Source organism: Schistocerca americana, chromosome 4 (assembly GCF_021461395.2).
Source record: "Schistocerca americana isolate TAMUIC-IGC-003095 chromosome 4, iqSchAmer2.1, whole genome shotgun sequence".
NCBI classification, from domain to species: domain Eukaryota; kingdom Metazoa; phylum Arthropoda; class Insecta; order Orthoptera; family Acrididae; genus Schistocerca; species Schistocerca americana.
Window position 1 is genome coordinate 293,545,358 of NC_060122.1, and position 12,889 is coordinate 293,558,246.

General features: G+C 41.2%; 1 protein-coding gene across 1 annotated transcript in view; it reads right to left on the bottom strand.

Annotated features, from left to right (window-relative positions):
- Nucleotides 1-1,233: 1,233 nt before the first annotated feature.
- The window catches only part of LOC124613430, a 181,691-nt gene continuing 170,035 nt past the window's right edge, over nt 1,234-12,889 (bottom strand). The window contains exons 7-9 of the mRNA XM_047142132.1: nt 4,379-4,628; nt 1,807-2,043; nt 1,234-1,710 (exon numbers count right to left, since the gene is read on the bottom strand). Coding sequence (XP_046998088.1) covers nt 1,646-1,710; nt 1,807-2,043; nt 4,379-4,628 — 552 coding nt within the window. The 3' untranslated portion in view covers nt 1,234-1,645. The remainder of the gene's footprint in view (nt 1,711-1,806; nt 2,044-4,378; nt 4,629-12,889) is intronic.

Here is a 12,889-nt window from a genome sequence, read left to right on the forward strand (position 1 = left end):
CTTTACGTTATACTAGACGAGTTTGTCTCAACATTTTGGTCTCCAACAATACTAAGGTCAGCGTGACATGTTTGCCTAATTGCCCTGGTAAGTCTATCAAGATACTATGAAATATCAGTATTTGAAGAGCGACACTTTTGAACAACTTTGCATTTAGCAAATTTGACTGCTGCAGACATGCTGTGCATTAGAGCTACAAGATTCTGCATTACCAGTGTGTGTTGTCTCCCCCCTATACTGATTATTTAAGGCTGAGATGCCTCATTGCTTTGTCCTTCAATTCCTACTCTTTTGCCAGAATAACTTGCACTGACACCACCACCCACAAGTTTTAGTACTTACCTTAGGGAATTACATTTTAAGAATCACCAATAGACAAATGCATATGCAAAATTATCCCAGCTTTTGAAACAATTAGTTCCTTCCTCAGGAAGGAAAGAGGGATAGTTTGGGAAGGTTCAAAACAAAGATCAGGTCACCCTGACTTCAGAATGAGGACGACTCACCTGTTGTAAGGAAACTGTCAGCACTTGGGGAAAGGTAGGGCACTACATCTGCAACATTCTGACAGTTAACAAGTGACTGGCATTTATCTGGTGATTGCAGTAATACAGGCAAAGGGAGAATGAAATGGTTGGATTGTAAACTGAATTCTGTTCCCTCGATTATGGAACACATATTTTTGTCATTATGAATTACTTATACATATAGGAGCTTTATCAGCCATACATTTACATAACAGTCGGTGGTTCACCAGTTTTGTGGGTAGGAAAAACTTGAGCTGACTGCTGTTTCAAACTTTTCTTTTATACCAATACATCTGAACTGAAATATCATTGCCATCAATATACAATGTAGTGTATGAGAACAATATAATTAATTGGCAACATTAAAGAAACGTCTGCCAATATCTTCCTATATTTTACATCTTAAAACTCTGGTCCCTGGTTTATTTTTCTGAACATTCTCCACTGAACAGAGGACAATTAAACAGGTGTTGCTTGCATTTTCAGCATTATTACCATATTGTGTGAATTCAGCTTTTCACAAAACATATGAGCAATCAGATGATGATATAAAAGACAAGGCATATTAATGTGATTCATTGTAGTAGATTGTCCTCCCTTCACCCGTATGGGGCCATTTTAGGCATTTAAACCTGCAGTACAAAAGACCGCAGTAAGGACAATAGCTGCATCAGATTCCATTCCTTAATCTTCAACAACTCTGCAGTAAATAGCCAATTCTATATTTATTTTAAATATCTGAAGCTTGTTTATACTGGAATCGTGTAACATTTGTTCCAAACAAAAATGTATCAAAATTATGTCATGTCGGGTGTAACAATCAGAAGATGATGCTACTCAAGTTCCAAAATATTTAGTAAGAGCTTCTTACAAAATATCATTGCAGTGAACAGTTTCATTGATTAATGGCACTTAACAGGTATCATTACCTGCCTCTCAGTAAGGAACATCACTGCATAAATTAACAATATTATAATTATGTAACTATGAACTTCATTTTGTTACATTCTATACAACAGTGCCACAACTCTGAAGAATAACTATTCAGTAAAAACATGTACATGAATTTAGCTTTCATATTAAAATATTATACAAAAATATTTTTTGTTATTTGTCACTTAGTTTGCAGAAAACGTTCCTTCCCATATTTCATCTCTCTGTTTTGCTGCTAACCGTTTCTTCTCTGTAACAAGAAAAAGAATCTTCATGTTAGCATTATCTATAATATATGTGTTTTTACATTATATAAATTTCAAGATACAGCACTCATATTCATTACCTCTGGCCTCCCTTAGAAGTCGTCTTTCAGCTTCACGCTCTTCTCTTGTAACATTTACTTTGACACCCAAGGCTCCAGTAACCAGACGTCGAGCCAGTGCAGCACACGTTTCTGGCCTTACTTTGTAAGGCTGAAGGAATTCTGCTGATCGCCGTGCCTTCATTCGTGATTCATGGCTTGCCTCTCTCAGCGGACGAGTTTTAACAAAGGGATGTTCTGCTGCCAAAACTTCAGCAGCTGTGAAAATTACAGCAAACTTAAAAGAGTAACGGAACACAGGGCGATCACAAAAAAGTGACATTACAAAGGTAGAATAAAGAAACAACTTTAAAGACATAACTGCCTTTTTCACTTCAAATAAAGAAAAAAATAATTAGTTTAATTCTTGCAAGTGATACTGTGTATCCAAAGGACATAAAAGTTCTTGTCCTCAGACAGATTAACATTGTTTGAAACAATGATTAAAATGAAAGTTGATCTGTGATAAGTATTTCATTTTAAAGGGTTTAACCTTAAATGTAATGTAATAGTAGCGTTCGCTGTCAGCTCAGTTTGGAAGGGGCAGTGGTGGAAATTTCCAACAAGGACAACCTAGACAATACATACTGGGCGGTTTTCTCAAACTTTCACTACCAGAGCCGGTGTAGATAGTAAACTATTAACCAGACAGGTAGCATACTTTATAGAAATGAGGTTCAGACCGTGCACTGCAGGATTTGCATTGTTAGTAGTGTTTGTGTGTCAGTGTGCATTACAATTGCAGATAATCAACAAGGAACTGGATAAGGTGAAGAGGGCTTTCCTCGCAAAACTGCTGTATCAGAACAACAGCGATAGTACTGCTGCTCTTCATGAGTATCATGCATTGAAGGAATACATATTGGTTCTCTTTCTGCAATGAGGTTGAAGAACATGATTAAGAAGTTTGAATTAACCGGCAATTTAGGAATTGCTCCTGGGAGGGGGGTCCCGACAGCCAATTGTGTCACAAATTGTTGAAGAAGTTTCTGTTGCCACTGCTGAGAGTGCTGGATGCAATGTGTGATCTTCAGGCAGTGCATGAGCTATTTCATGACAGCTGAACATTCCATGGACCACCATTTAAAATCAAAAGTGCTGCAAACAACTGTGGAAGACCAATGACCTCAGCAGTTTGGTTAGGTTCCATAGAGTCAAATGTTTAAGAATAGAGAACTCTGATAATCTGCAAGCTGCTGACAAATATGTAGGTGGCTCTGATCTTGGTACATTGAAAAATATGGTTAGAAAAGTTCTAGCAAAATGTAAGTAAAATGGAGTAAAAGAGACAGCTCACTAGTTAGTAGAAGTGTTAGGTCATCAACACGCACTATAAAAATGATGAAAACTTTGCTAGCTTTGGGACTAAACAGTCCATGTGCATTCCGCACCCCCCCCCCCCCTCCCCGACACACACACACACACACACACACACACACACACACACACACACATGCCTGGCAGCGGCGGTGGTAGCAGCAGCAGCAGCAGTGCTGTGTGTATATGTTTGTAGGTTGTTAAATGGTTCATTAGAAAATTCTTGCTAGAAAGATTTTCAACATGTTCTGTGTTCTTGTTGGTGACTCAACATTCTATACAAAGATTTGACTCCTTTACTCCAAATGACAAAATATGAAAAATGGAGCACGCTAAAGAAGTGGCATATGTGCTTCCAAAAGACTGCAAGAAGGGTGGTGGCAGGAGAGTAGTACAATTGTATATTTTAATATATTTTAAGAGCGTAATTTTTTTACTCAGCCACGGTGAGACTTTCCAAAGGAAAATATAGTGTCAGTAGAAATAGCTAAACAATTTTATTTAAAAACAAAGAAATGTTTATTGCTACAAGTCTTCAAGCAATCCAAAATCAACTGGTAATTAACAACCTATTAAAACAGTATGGTAGATCTCTGCCTTTGAGGATATTTCTATCAACTGAAGCATCCACGCATGTCTCCGATTACTCACTCTGATTCATGACACCATAGATCTCCAACTAATTGTGAAGGAGAATTGGAATAAAAAGAGCAACGCAGTAGCAATTTGAAGCTGTGATTTGACCTGTGAGGCATGTTCAATTAACCATTGTAGGTTTTCTGTAATGAGACAAGCCATGTCATTTTCCTAACAACTGGCACTATTTTGCAAGTAGTAAAACTAGTGAGGTCATTTGGACAGGCACTCTATCATACAATCCCATAACAGTGTAGCTATTGTTGACTCAAAAACATTATATATCAGAATATTCTGTTGGCTGCTGACAAATTCCCCCCCCCCCCCCCCCCCCCACTCAAAAAAATCTTAACCACTGGTATAGACAGACATCAACACTGTAAATATGGTACCCAAAGACATGTCAATGAGATGTTGGTAATATTATTATTTTCTCTGTTTTGAAATTTTAGATCGACAGGTTTTGAACATCAGTAAATTAATAACGAAATTGAGACAGGGCAAAATATCAAGATGGTGGCCATTTTTTATACATATAGCATTTTGATAGACAGTTTAATCAAAGGGCAAACCTTAGTGGTAGCCAGTTGCCACTACTTACCAACAAATGAGCTGCTAAAAATTCCTAGTGCATGTGTATTATCCACCCATTTAATTTCAAAGCCACCATTTTTATAAGGAGAAAATATGGTGACCAGATCTTCCGTTTTAAATGCTGCTGGAAAATTATATATTTCAATAACATGAGAAAATTCATCACCAGGATCAAGAATAATTTCTGGCTTATTTTGGTAACCATTGTAATCAGACTTGGGCTTTTCAATTTTCACTGAGCCAACAGCATTTGTAATCTGTGGATCAAAAACAAAAGTAAGTATGTCACTTTTGTCAGAAAATTTAGAATTGTTAGTTTATAACTAGGCATTGTAAAAATAGTCAAAGAAACTGAAAATACAACAAATACAGCACTAAAAACACTACTCGTAACACGTCTTACCTAATGTTATACCCCTTAGAAAATGCTCTAAACATGTGAGGAGGCTTAAATTCATATAATGATAAAGTGTTTGAGCTTCTTACATGGTGAACATAAGGGTCAAAATTACTAAAAAAGAAGTATAAAATAAAGTTTGTAGAAGTGCGCGTATGAGTGTGCAGGAGGGGCGGGGGCTTGGAGTTAACTGCACTCAACGGCTACGTTATCAGCAGGGGAGTGAAACCCTTATGTGGGACTGCCCATAACATGATGTTTGTTTGCTGCCGGGCCACTTTGAGTGCTACAAGTTTATCAGTCAGTCATCTTGCTTTCCTATTTTCTTCCACGTTTGTTCTTGTTTCGTAGTTAACAGAACTGGTTTCATCACATTGTACTTCTGATTACAACTTCTTGCGTGTATTGCTCTCTTTTTGAACTGCTTTGTAAATATGTCACTCATATACTAATTGTGTTCTGCTTGCATTCGTAATATTGGGCATGAGAAATGATTCCATATAAAACAGAAGCTGCTTTTGTTGCATTGTGTTCTGTGGACTTCTGTGTATTTGTTACTGCTTACATGCCTGTGTGTGAACTGCTTAATTTAAATGCACTGTAAGTACACTGATTTTGTTCTTTAATTCTGTTTGCACCTACTTTCCATACTTTCTCCCAATTAATGGAAAACTCCACGTTAGCAGGTTTTGTCAGTATTGGTATCTAACTTTATTACATCCTGTCTTAGATGCCAATGATTTTACATGTTATTAACAAGTACTATAACAGTACATTTTAAAAATAGTCAATGAAAATTTCGGTGGGGACCGTTAAATGTGCGAGTACAAAAACTGGATGAGAAGAGATGTAACATAGAATATGAGTAATACACTTACAATGCAATTAAATTGAGCAGCTTAGATACAGATTTGTTAACAGTAACAAATAGACCCGAGTCCACAGAATACCATGAGACAAAACCAGCTTCTGTTTAGTGTGGAACAAAAACAAATATGGAATCATTTATCCCACCCAATATTGTGGATGTGAGCACAAATTAAGCGGAATATGGAGCAAAATATCTACAATGCAATTCAAAGAGTGTAATACACACAAGAAGCTTGTAATTAGGAGCATTATTTCGACTTGATAACAGGCACAGGGTCAAAATTTCAATATTAGGTTTTACAGCTTAACACACTTTCCCACTAGACTCGCCCATTGAAGCATACATGAAAAATATTATCATCTAGTACTCTTATGACACAGCCCAAGAATATAGATTGTTGTGCCTTATTTTCCTGAATTTGGTGTCTACTGCCAACCCACTTTGAGCACTGTCAGTCGCTGTTTCCTTACCCTAACATGGGTCTTGCAGTGCTATTATTCTGAAGTTCTATGGTCGTCAGCACCCTTACACATATTAAAGGAAATGAATGTAGATAAAATAACTGACACAGTTGTCACACAGTGCGGAGGAAACCTATACAACACCACTCATTCACTCAGGCCCACCTCACTCGCATCAATCCACACACTCAGTCTCTCTCACAAGCTACAAGAAAACAGAGATAGGAGAAAGGGGCTATATATGGAATTAAAACATAAGTAAAATGACAGAGGAGCTAAAAGTGAGACACAGGGAAATGTGACCAGTTGACCACTTATGAAAAACATGGATGAGCCTGTCATCCAGTTAATACATTAAGAACATCTCAAAATTTTAGGAAACAAGTTGGACATATCATAAAATCTTAAAACTTTAACCAAATTCATTTGAATATCACTTAAAATAGATGTCAGACCTGTCAGCAAATCTGCCACTGCCTTCAGGTCTGAAAATAAAACACAGTGTAATAAAATGTGATCTGTAGTCATAAGCACCACTGGAGGGTCCTTTCCCCGAACAAGAAGCCACATGTCATAGGGCTGTGGCCTAGGGGAAAAAAAGTGGAGGACCTCGTCCTGTCTGCATGGCTGGAAGGAGGCACACCATAGCCGCATTGTGGACTTTACTAGATGGAGCTTATTGTCTGCACTTCCAGCCATACATCTTCCCATCGACGCACGACTCTACGTCAACAATGAGACAATAGCCTGCAGGGGGATGGTACACGGAACTAACTGAAGATCACAACACGCCTCTTTGGCTGCTACATCCACCCTTTCATTCCCCACAAAATCCATGTTTCCTGGCACCCAGGAGAAAGACACCTCCTTCCCCAGCCTTTGTAAGTGGAGAAGGGCATCATGAATATCCCGGACTACTACGTCGGCTGCATACCAGCAGTGCAGAGACTCAAGGGCACTCAGGGAGTTTGAACACATGAAGAATTTAGCAGGCATGGCACAACTCATCTGCTCCAGTGACCTCAGGATTGTAGATAATCTGGCATTGATTACACTGAACTCTGGAGGAAACCACGAGGACACAACTGGGGAAACAACAAAGCTGTCAATGGAATCCCTTTTTAGACACAGCCACATAGCTCTAGTGATAATTTGAAATGTCAAAATATCACACTTTCTCTCCTGTACAGCATGAAATTTAAAATTACTCTGGGCGACAATCAGTTAAAACTCCAGATTTGAACCTGTACGTGCCTGACACCAAGAGACTTCAACACAAGTCGCACGTCACCCAAATAGCCTCACTGCCCATGGAAGACTGGTAAGGAGGCGCTCCATAGCTGGATGAGCAACGGTGTAATTGCTGGTGAACTGGGAGTGGAGAGAAATGCACACGTATGACACAAAATGGGGAATTGCCGTTGGATGGTAAGAGGCGGTTCATCAGCCTCAGCACAGAGACTGGGTACGGGGTTGGGCCTTTAAGCACCCATGGACAGCCTGATCCCTTCATGGTGAATAGCGTCAATTATTTTCAGGTAAGGCAGCCTTGCTGACCTGTACACAGTGCACACACAATTCAGTCGCAATCACACAAATACCCTACAAAACTGGAACAGATTTGTCCTGTCCACTCCCCAAGCTCTGTGGCTAAGACACTTCAAAATGTCCAGTGTCCTCTGGGCCCTTGCCTTCAGGTGTTGACAGTTTGGAATCAAAATTGAGGTCCAAAAACCACAGAGCATCATTAAAAAAGAAGAATGGTGTTCTACAACACAATTCAAGTAAATTAAAAATACAATGAGAGAGTGATTGAAATGAGCATGCAAGCATGCACACACACACACACACACACACACACACACACACACACACACACACACACACACACATTTCTTTGCAGAAATGTAAAACCAGTCTTTGCAGCCCACTCCTCCAACCTCTTTAGTACAAGCTACGACTGATGAGTTGCTGCTCTGAGGAACACCATCTGCCTGCTAAAAACTATTCAATAACAAGTCACCAACTTGGTACCGAAAAGAGCGCTTTGATAAAGACCAAATGAAAATGGGGCGATGGCCACGGAAGACCTGCTGGTGTCGCTGCCATAGAATATTGTGTCTCCAAGTAGTGTCATATGCCTTAGTGATGTCAAAGAATATACACATACAATTGTGTTTACGTAAGAAAGGCGGCAGCATAGCTGCCCCCACCAGCAGAGTAAGGTTGTCAACAGTGGATCAACATCCCATGAATCCACACTGAGACCATCTTAGGAGCTCCTTGGTCTACAACATCCAGACCAAAGAATGCATAACTATTCACTCCAAGGCCTTTACTACACAGTTCGTTAAGGCAACGCTGCAGTAGCCACTGGGACACATTTGTTCCTTTCCTGCTGTATCGGATTTGGTCATGACCAGGCACAATATCACAAGCCACACACAGTGCTGACTCTTGCTCCCACAAGGAGAATGGGCAGTTGTAGAACTTCGAGCTGTTGGACTTGGAAGTCCAATTCACCCCGTTCCATGGTGGCATGGTAACAACAGAACAATGAATCCTGGCTGGCAGTGACAGCACCGATCACACACTTTTACTTGATCCCTGAGCAGAAGGTGTTGGGAGCGGAAGCTTGCGATCAGCTCATTGCACATTGGCTGCTGGGATGAGCCTGTCTTCTTTTACCAGATCCAGAAGCTTATAGCATATAAAAGAAATGAATGGATAATGGATTAATGTGCCACAGAAATGATATGATAATTTGTGGCAAGGGGCTGGAACAACCAGGTACAGCCTCTTCACTTAGATTTGTAAATAAATTTTACAATCATTACACAAAACACAACAGACAGTGCTACACTATTAACAATTTTACTATGGCTACTTATTGTTGAAGGTGCACAATACTGTTGGGTAGCTAAAGTTGGCAATGAGCATAAATACTAGAATTCCACCGATCATAGAGAGGATAAGTGAAAGTGTGTGACCTGCAGTCATTGCAAAATGCTCTGCTGTCTGGGCGATGTCTCCAGGAGTTTTTTGGAGACACCAGATTCAACAACACCACTATAGGTAACCAACTGCCTACATCGGAAATCCTCCAGACAGCTTCCCATGCTGTAGTTGTCGAGCAGTACAGTTGATGGAGTCCAGGAGAAATTGTCATGACCTTTTCTTGTTCTCCTTGAGGGCGCATCAAGCGTTGGCCCTGCTAAGTGAAAGTCTGAGAGGTTTTCTGATGTTGGGCAGCACTTAAAACAGTCGCACCCACACGTCTGACTCTGATTACTGAACAGCACTCTTCAGTCCACCAAAGGACAGACAGTCACGACATGTCAGCAGCCTGGTGTACCACTCGCGTGATGTGGTCCACCCAATCTTGGATGCTGTCAAAGTTCAAATACAGACAGCTGGATGAACACAGTCCAGTTGGCTCTTCTGATCATCCATCGTGGCTGTATACTTTCAGGGAGAGCTTCATCCAGCAGGTGAAGTGGTCAATGGAACGAAAGTCATATGTGACTTCCCACTGAGTCCACAAGGGCTAGAGAGCTAAAAGAGAAGTTGATGGCTGAGGATGACCCAGTAGCACAGAAATGGGTGGGAGTTGTTGAGGATGTCATGAGGCTCTGCAAAACCTGACCCCTGGGGCAAGTACAGGTCGAACCCCACAATACATTATGGCCACTGAAGTTTTCCAGTAGCAGAAACTGTCAGGTAAGATCCACGAGAGCCTCAGAGTCTATTACATCTTGCGGAGGTAAGAACAGTGCTCAAGCAAACAGTGATCCTCTGATACACATGAATTTCAATTGCAACTGCTTGTCGGTCTGTAACCAGGAGGAGAATAGCGGAGTAGTGTGCGTTATCTACTAACACAGTGACTCTTCCCCTAGCCCTATCCCAGTTGGGTCATTCTTGCAATGGAAGGTACAGTCCTGTAGTAACAGATGCTTTAAAATGTATTTCCACAAGTACAGAAGCACAGGGGGTGCTCTTGTGCTAGGAGTTTCAATTCTTCCACATGGCGTGAACCCATTGATGTTCCATTATAGTATGGGAGCCATTTATCACAGGGGTAGCACTTTCACCCCATCTTTCTCATGGAGGGGTGGAGGGTGGGTGGGGGGTGGGGTGGGGAGGAGCGCACAGTGGGTGGAGGTTTGGTCTCAGGGCAAGATGAGTGCCCCAGGCCGACATCAAGGTCCATCAGAACTGAAGAGTAATCACGAGAGATTCAGAGCAACATCGACATAGTCAGACTGCTTACTTCCCACCACTGTCAGTGGCAGATTCTTTGACTCTGACTTCATTTTTTTGCTTGGGAATGCTTGAGAGAGACAACTACTGAAGTGGTGGTATTGGCAACATTGCATTGCAACATCGACCTTCTGATGTTCTGAGGGGAGGTACGGGTTTCTAAGTAACAGCTGCAACACAAGTTCATTGATAAACACAGGTACTAGTGCTGACACTAGTGGTCTCTATTTGTGTAGCAACATTGGTGTTCAGAATTGGCTGTTTAAGAACAGAAGCAAAGTAGTAAACGTGGGGGGCAGCATGGCCTTGTACACCTTTAGGCCTCATCATACGGCATGTACTTTGTTCTTGTACCTTCTGTTCTTCAAGATATACGCTGCAATCCCTACACCAGACAGGGTGATCCCTGGAGTAGTTCACACACTTCAAAGGATATGGACAAGCAACTCCTTCATGGGTTGTCTTACCACATTTGATGCAAACACGTGGCTTCTCCTTTACACCCAAGAGTACTATGCCCAAAGCACGCACTGGGTACAGGACAAACTGCCACACGCCTGCGAAACCTGCCTTGATGTGCTCTGGAAGTTTTATGCTGTTAAAAGTGAGTATGACTTAACCCTGATTGCCATCTACCCTTTTCATTACATTTTGGGTCAACAATGGCTTCTTGGGCCCATTCAGGTTTATGTTTGTCTTTGGGAAGATGAACCAGATCCCTTGCATCAAACATTTCTACTGTCATTCAAGGTGATAAGGAGCTCAGTCTTGCTGGCAAATCTCCAACGCTTTTGGCTTTCTGTATGTTTGTCACTTTTTGGGAACTTGAGATTTCGACCAAGTGTCCCATTTTGCAACCGCTTAAGCAATTTCAATTCATCTGCAATCCCCTCTAAATCCCTTCCAATTTGAAAAGGCAAGACATTTTCAACCTGCCATCTTTGCTTTTAACTAATAAACACATTCTAACTAATAGCATGTATTTTGTTACTATGTACACCAGAGTTCTGAAATATTCCTGAGTCTGGATGAATCGCTACATAAGACCTCTTGTTAGATTTGGTGTTAATCCACCAGTTCTGAGGAGGGGACGGGGGAAGGGGGGGGGGGGGGGGGGGGGGGGGAGCAAATTCCAAGTGTTTCACCTCAGCCTCACAAGCAGCTAGGGCTGTAAGGGTCCACCCAGACAGAGCTCCACTTGCCTGAGTAAGCATTATACAACTGACGTGCAGCGGTTTCCTCAGAGGCTACCTGCTAATGATTGTTCTACCTCAACAGCCCTACATCTCGTAGCAAACAGCACACCTCGAAATCAAGCGATTTTTTATATAGGTTTTTACCCTCCTTGCAATCTGGGCGGGGAGGCCAAGATCCCCATTCCCTGTGACACACCGTTCCACCATCAAACCACACATTGGTTGCTGAAGCATGCCCGGAGTTTACGTAACAGAGGACTCATGGCACTTACCAGTCCCCAGTTCAGGAGCATCAGTGTTGCCAAACCCCTACCCAGCAAATGAATGCTGAGACCCTGAGGATTTTGTAGAAGTGCTGCACCCAATGTCTACAGGAAAAGATAAGGGCTGGGGCTCTGAAATCTAGCAAAGATGCAAAAACCCAACCACAACCATAATTACAAGTATAGTAATCACAGCTTGGTGATAAACTCAATCACACTGGCTGTACAACATTCGAGCTGGAGGGAGGGGAGGGAGCAGTGGCAGCAGCAGGTGGGGGGTAGGGGAGGGCACAAGGAAAGGGATGCGGTCAACTAATAAATGTATCATGTTAGCTGACAAACTGATTTCAATACAACAATCACATCAGATTGGAAGTGGTTCAACCGACTGTATTGTGCACATCCATGGTGTATTGCCCAAGTTGCCATGACAGAAGATACTGATATGGCTTCAAGATGAGAAAATTTGTTACCCTTCATAACAGAATTTGATAGTTACAGACAATTAATATTAGCAGTTTCTTATAATGTAGAAATAAAGAAAACCGCTGCTGTTCAAATGAGAGGTTTTGCTGCCTGCAGGCATCTGAATATCGTACATTTCTCTGAAACCTTTCTCCTCCAGAATTGAACATCAGTCCAAAAACTAACCTTAACAATGTACTATCCTGTAAAAGAAAACAATGTGTGTGTACTCTGATTATTACGTCGTGGTAACATTATCAACTTGGTATTTACTGTAGTAAGTGCTTTGCTATGTGAAAATCAGCAGGGCAGTGTCAATAAAACGTAACATGAACAAAGATCATGAATAGTTCACGAGTTTCACTCAAAAGATGTCCAAATACATATCTCAAAATATTAAAGAGGAGGATCTAACGGGTAAAATATTTTGTAGACTATTTGGTATGCATTACATGCACAAATTTGTTGTAGAATCAGATAATCAACCACTTCAGTTGTGAATAGTTTTACTGGTTCAAAACAATGACCGGTCTTGGGTAATTACAAGCCCATCTTCAACTGTACAAGAGCGGTGGTGCGTGTGGCCACAGCACACTCTGCGG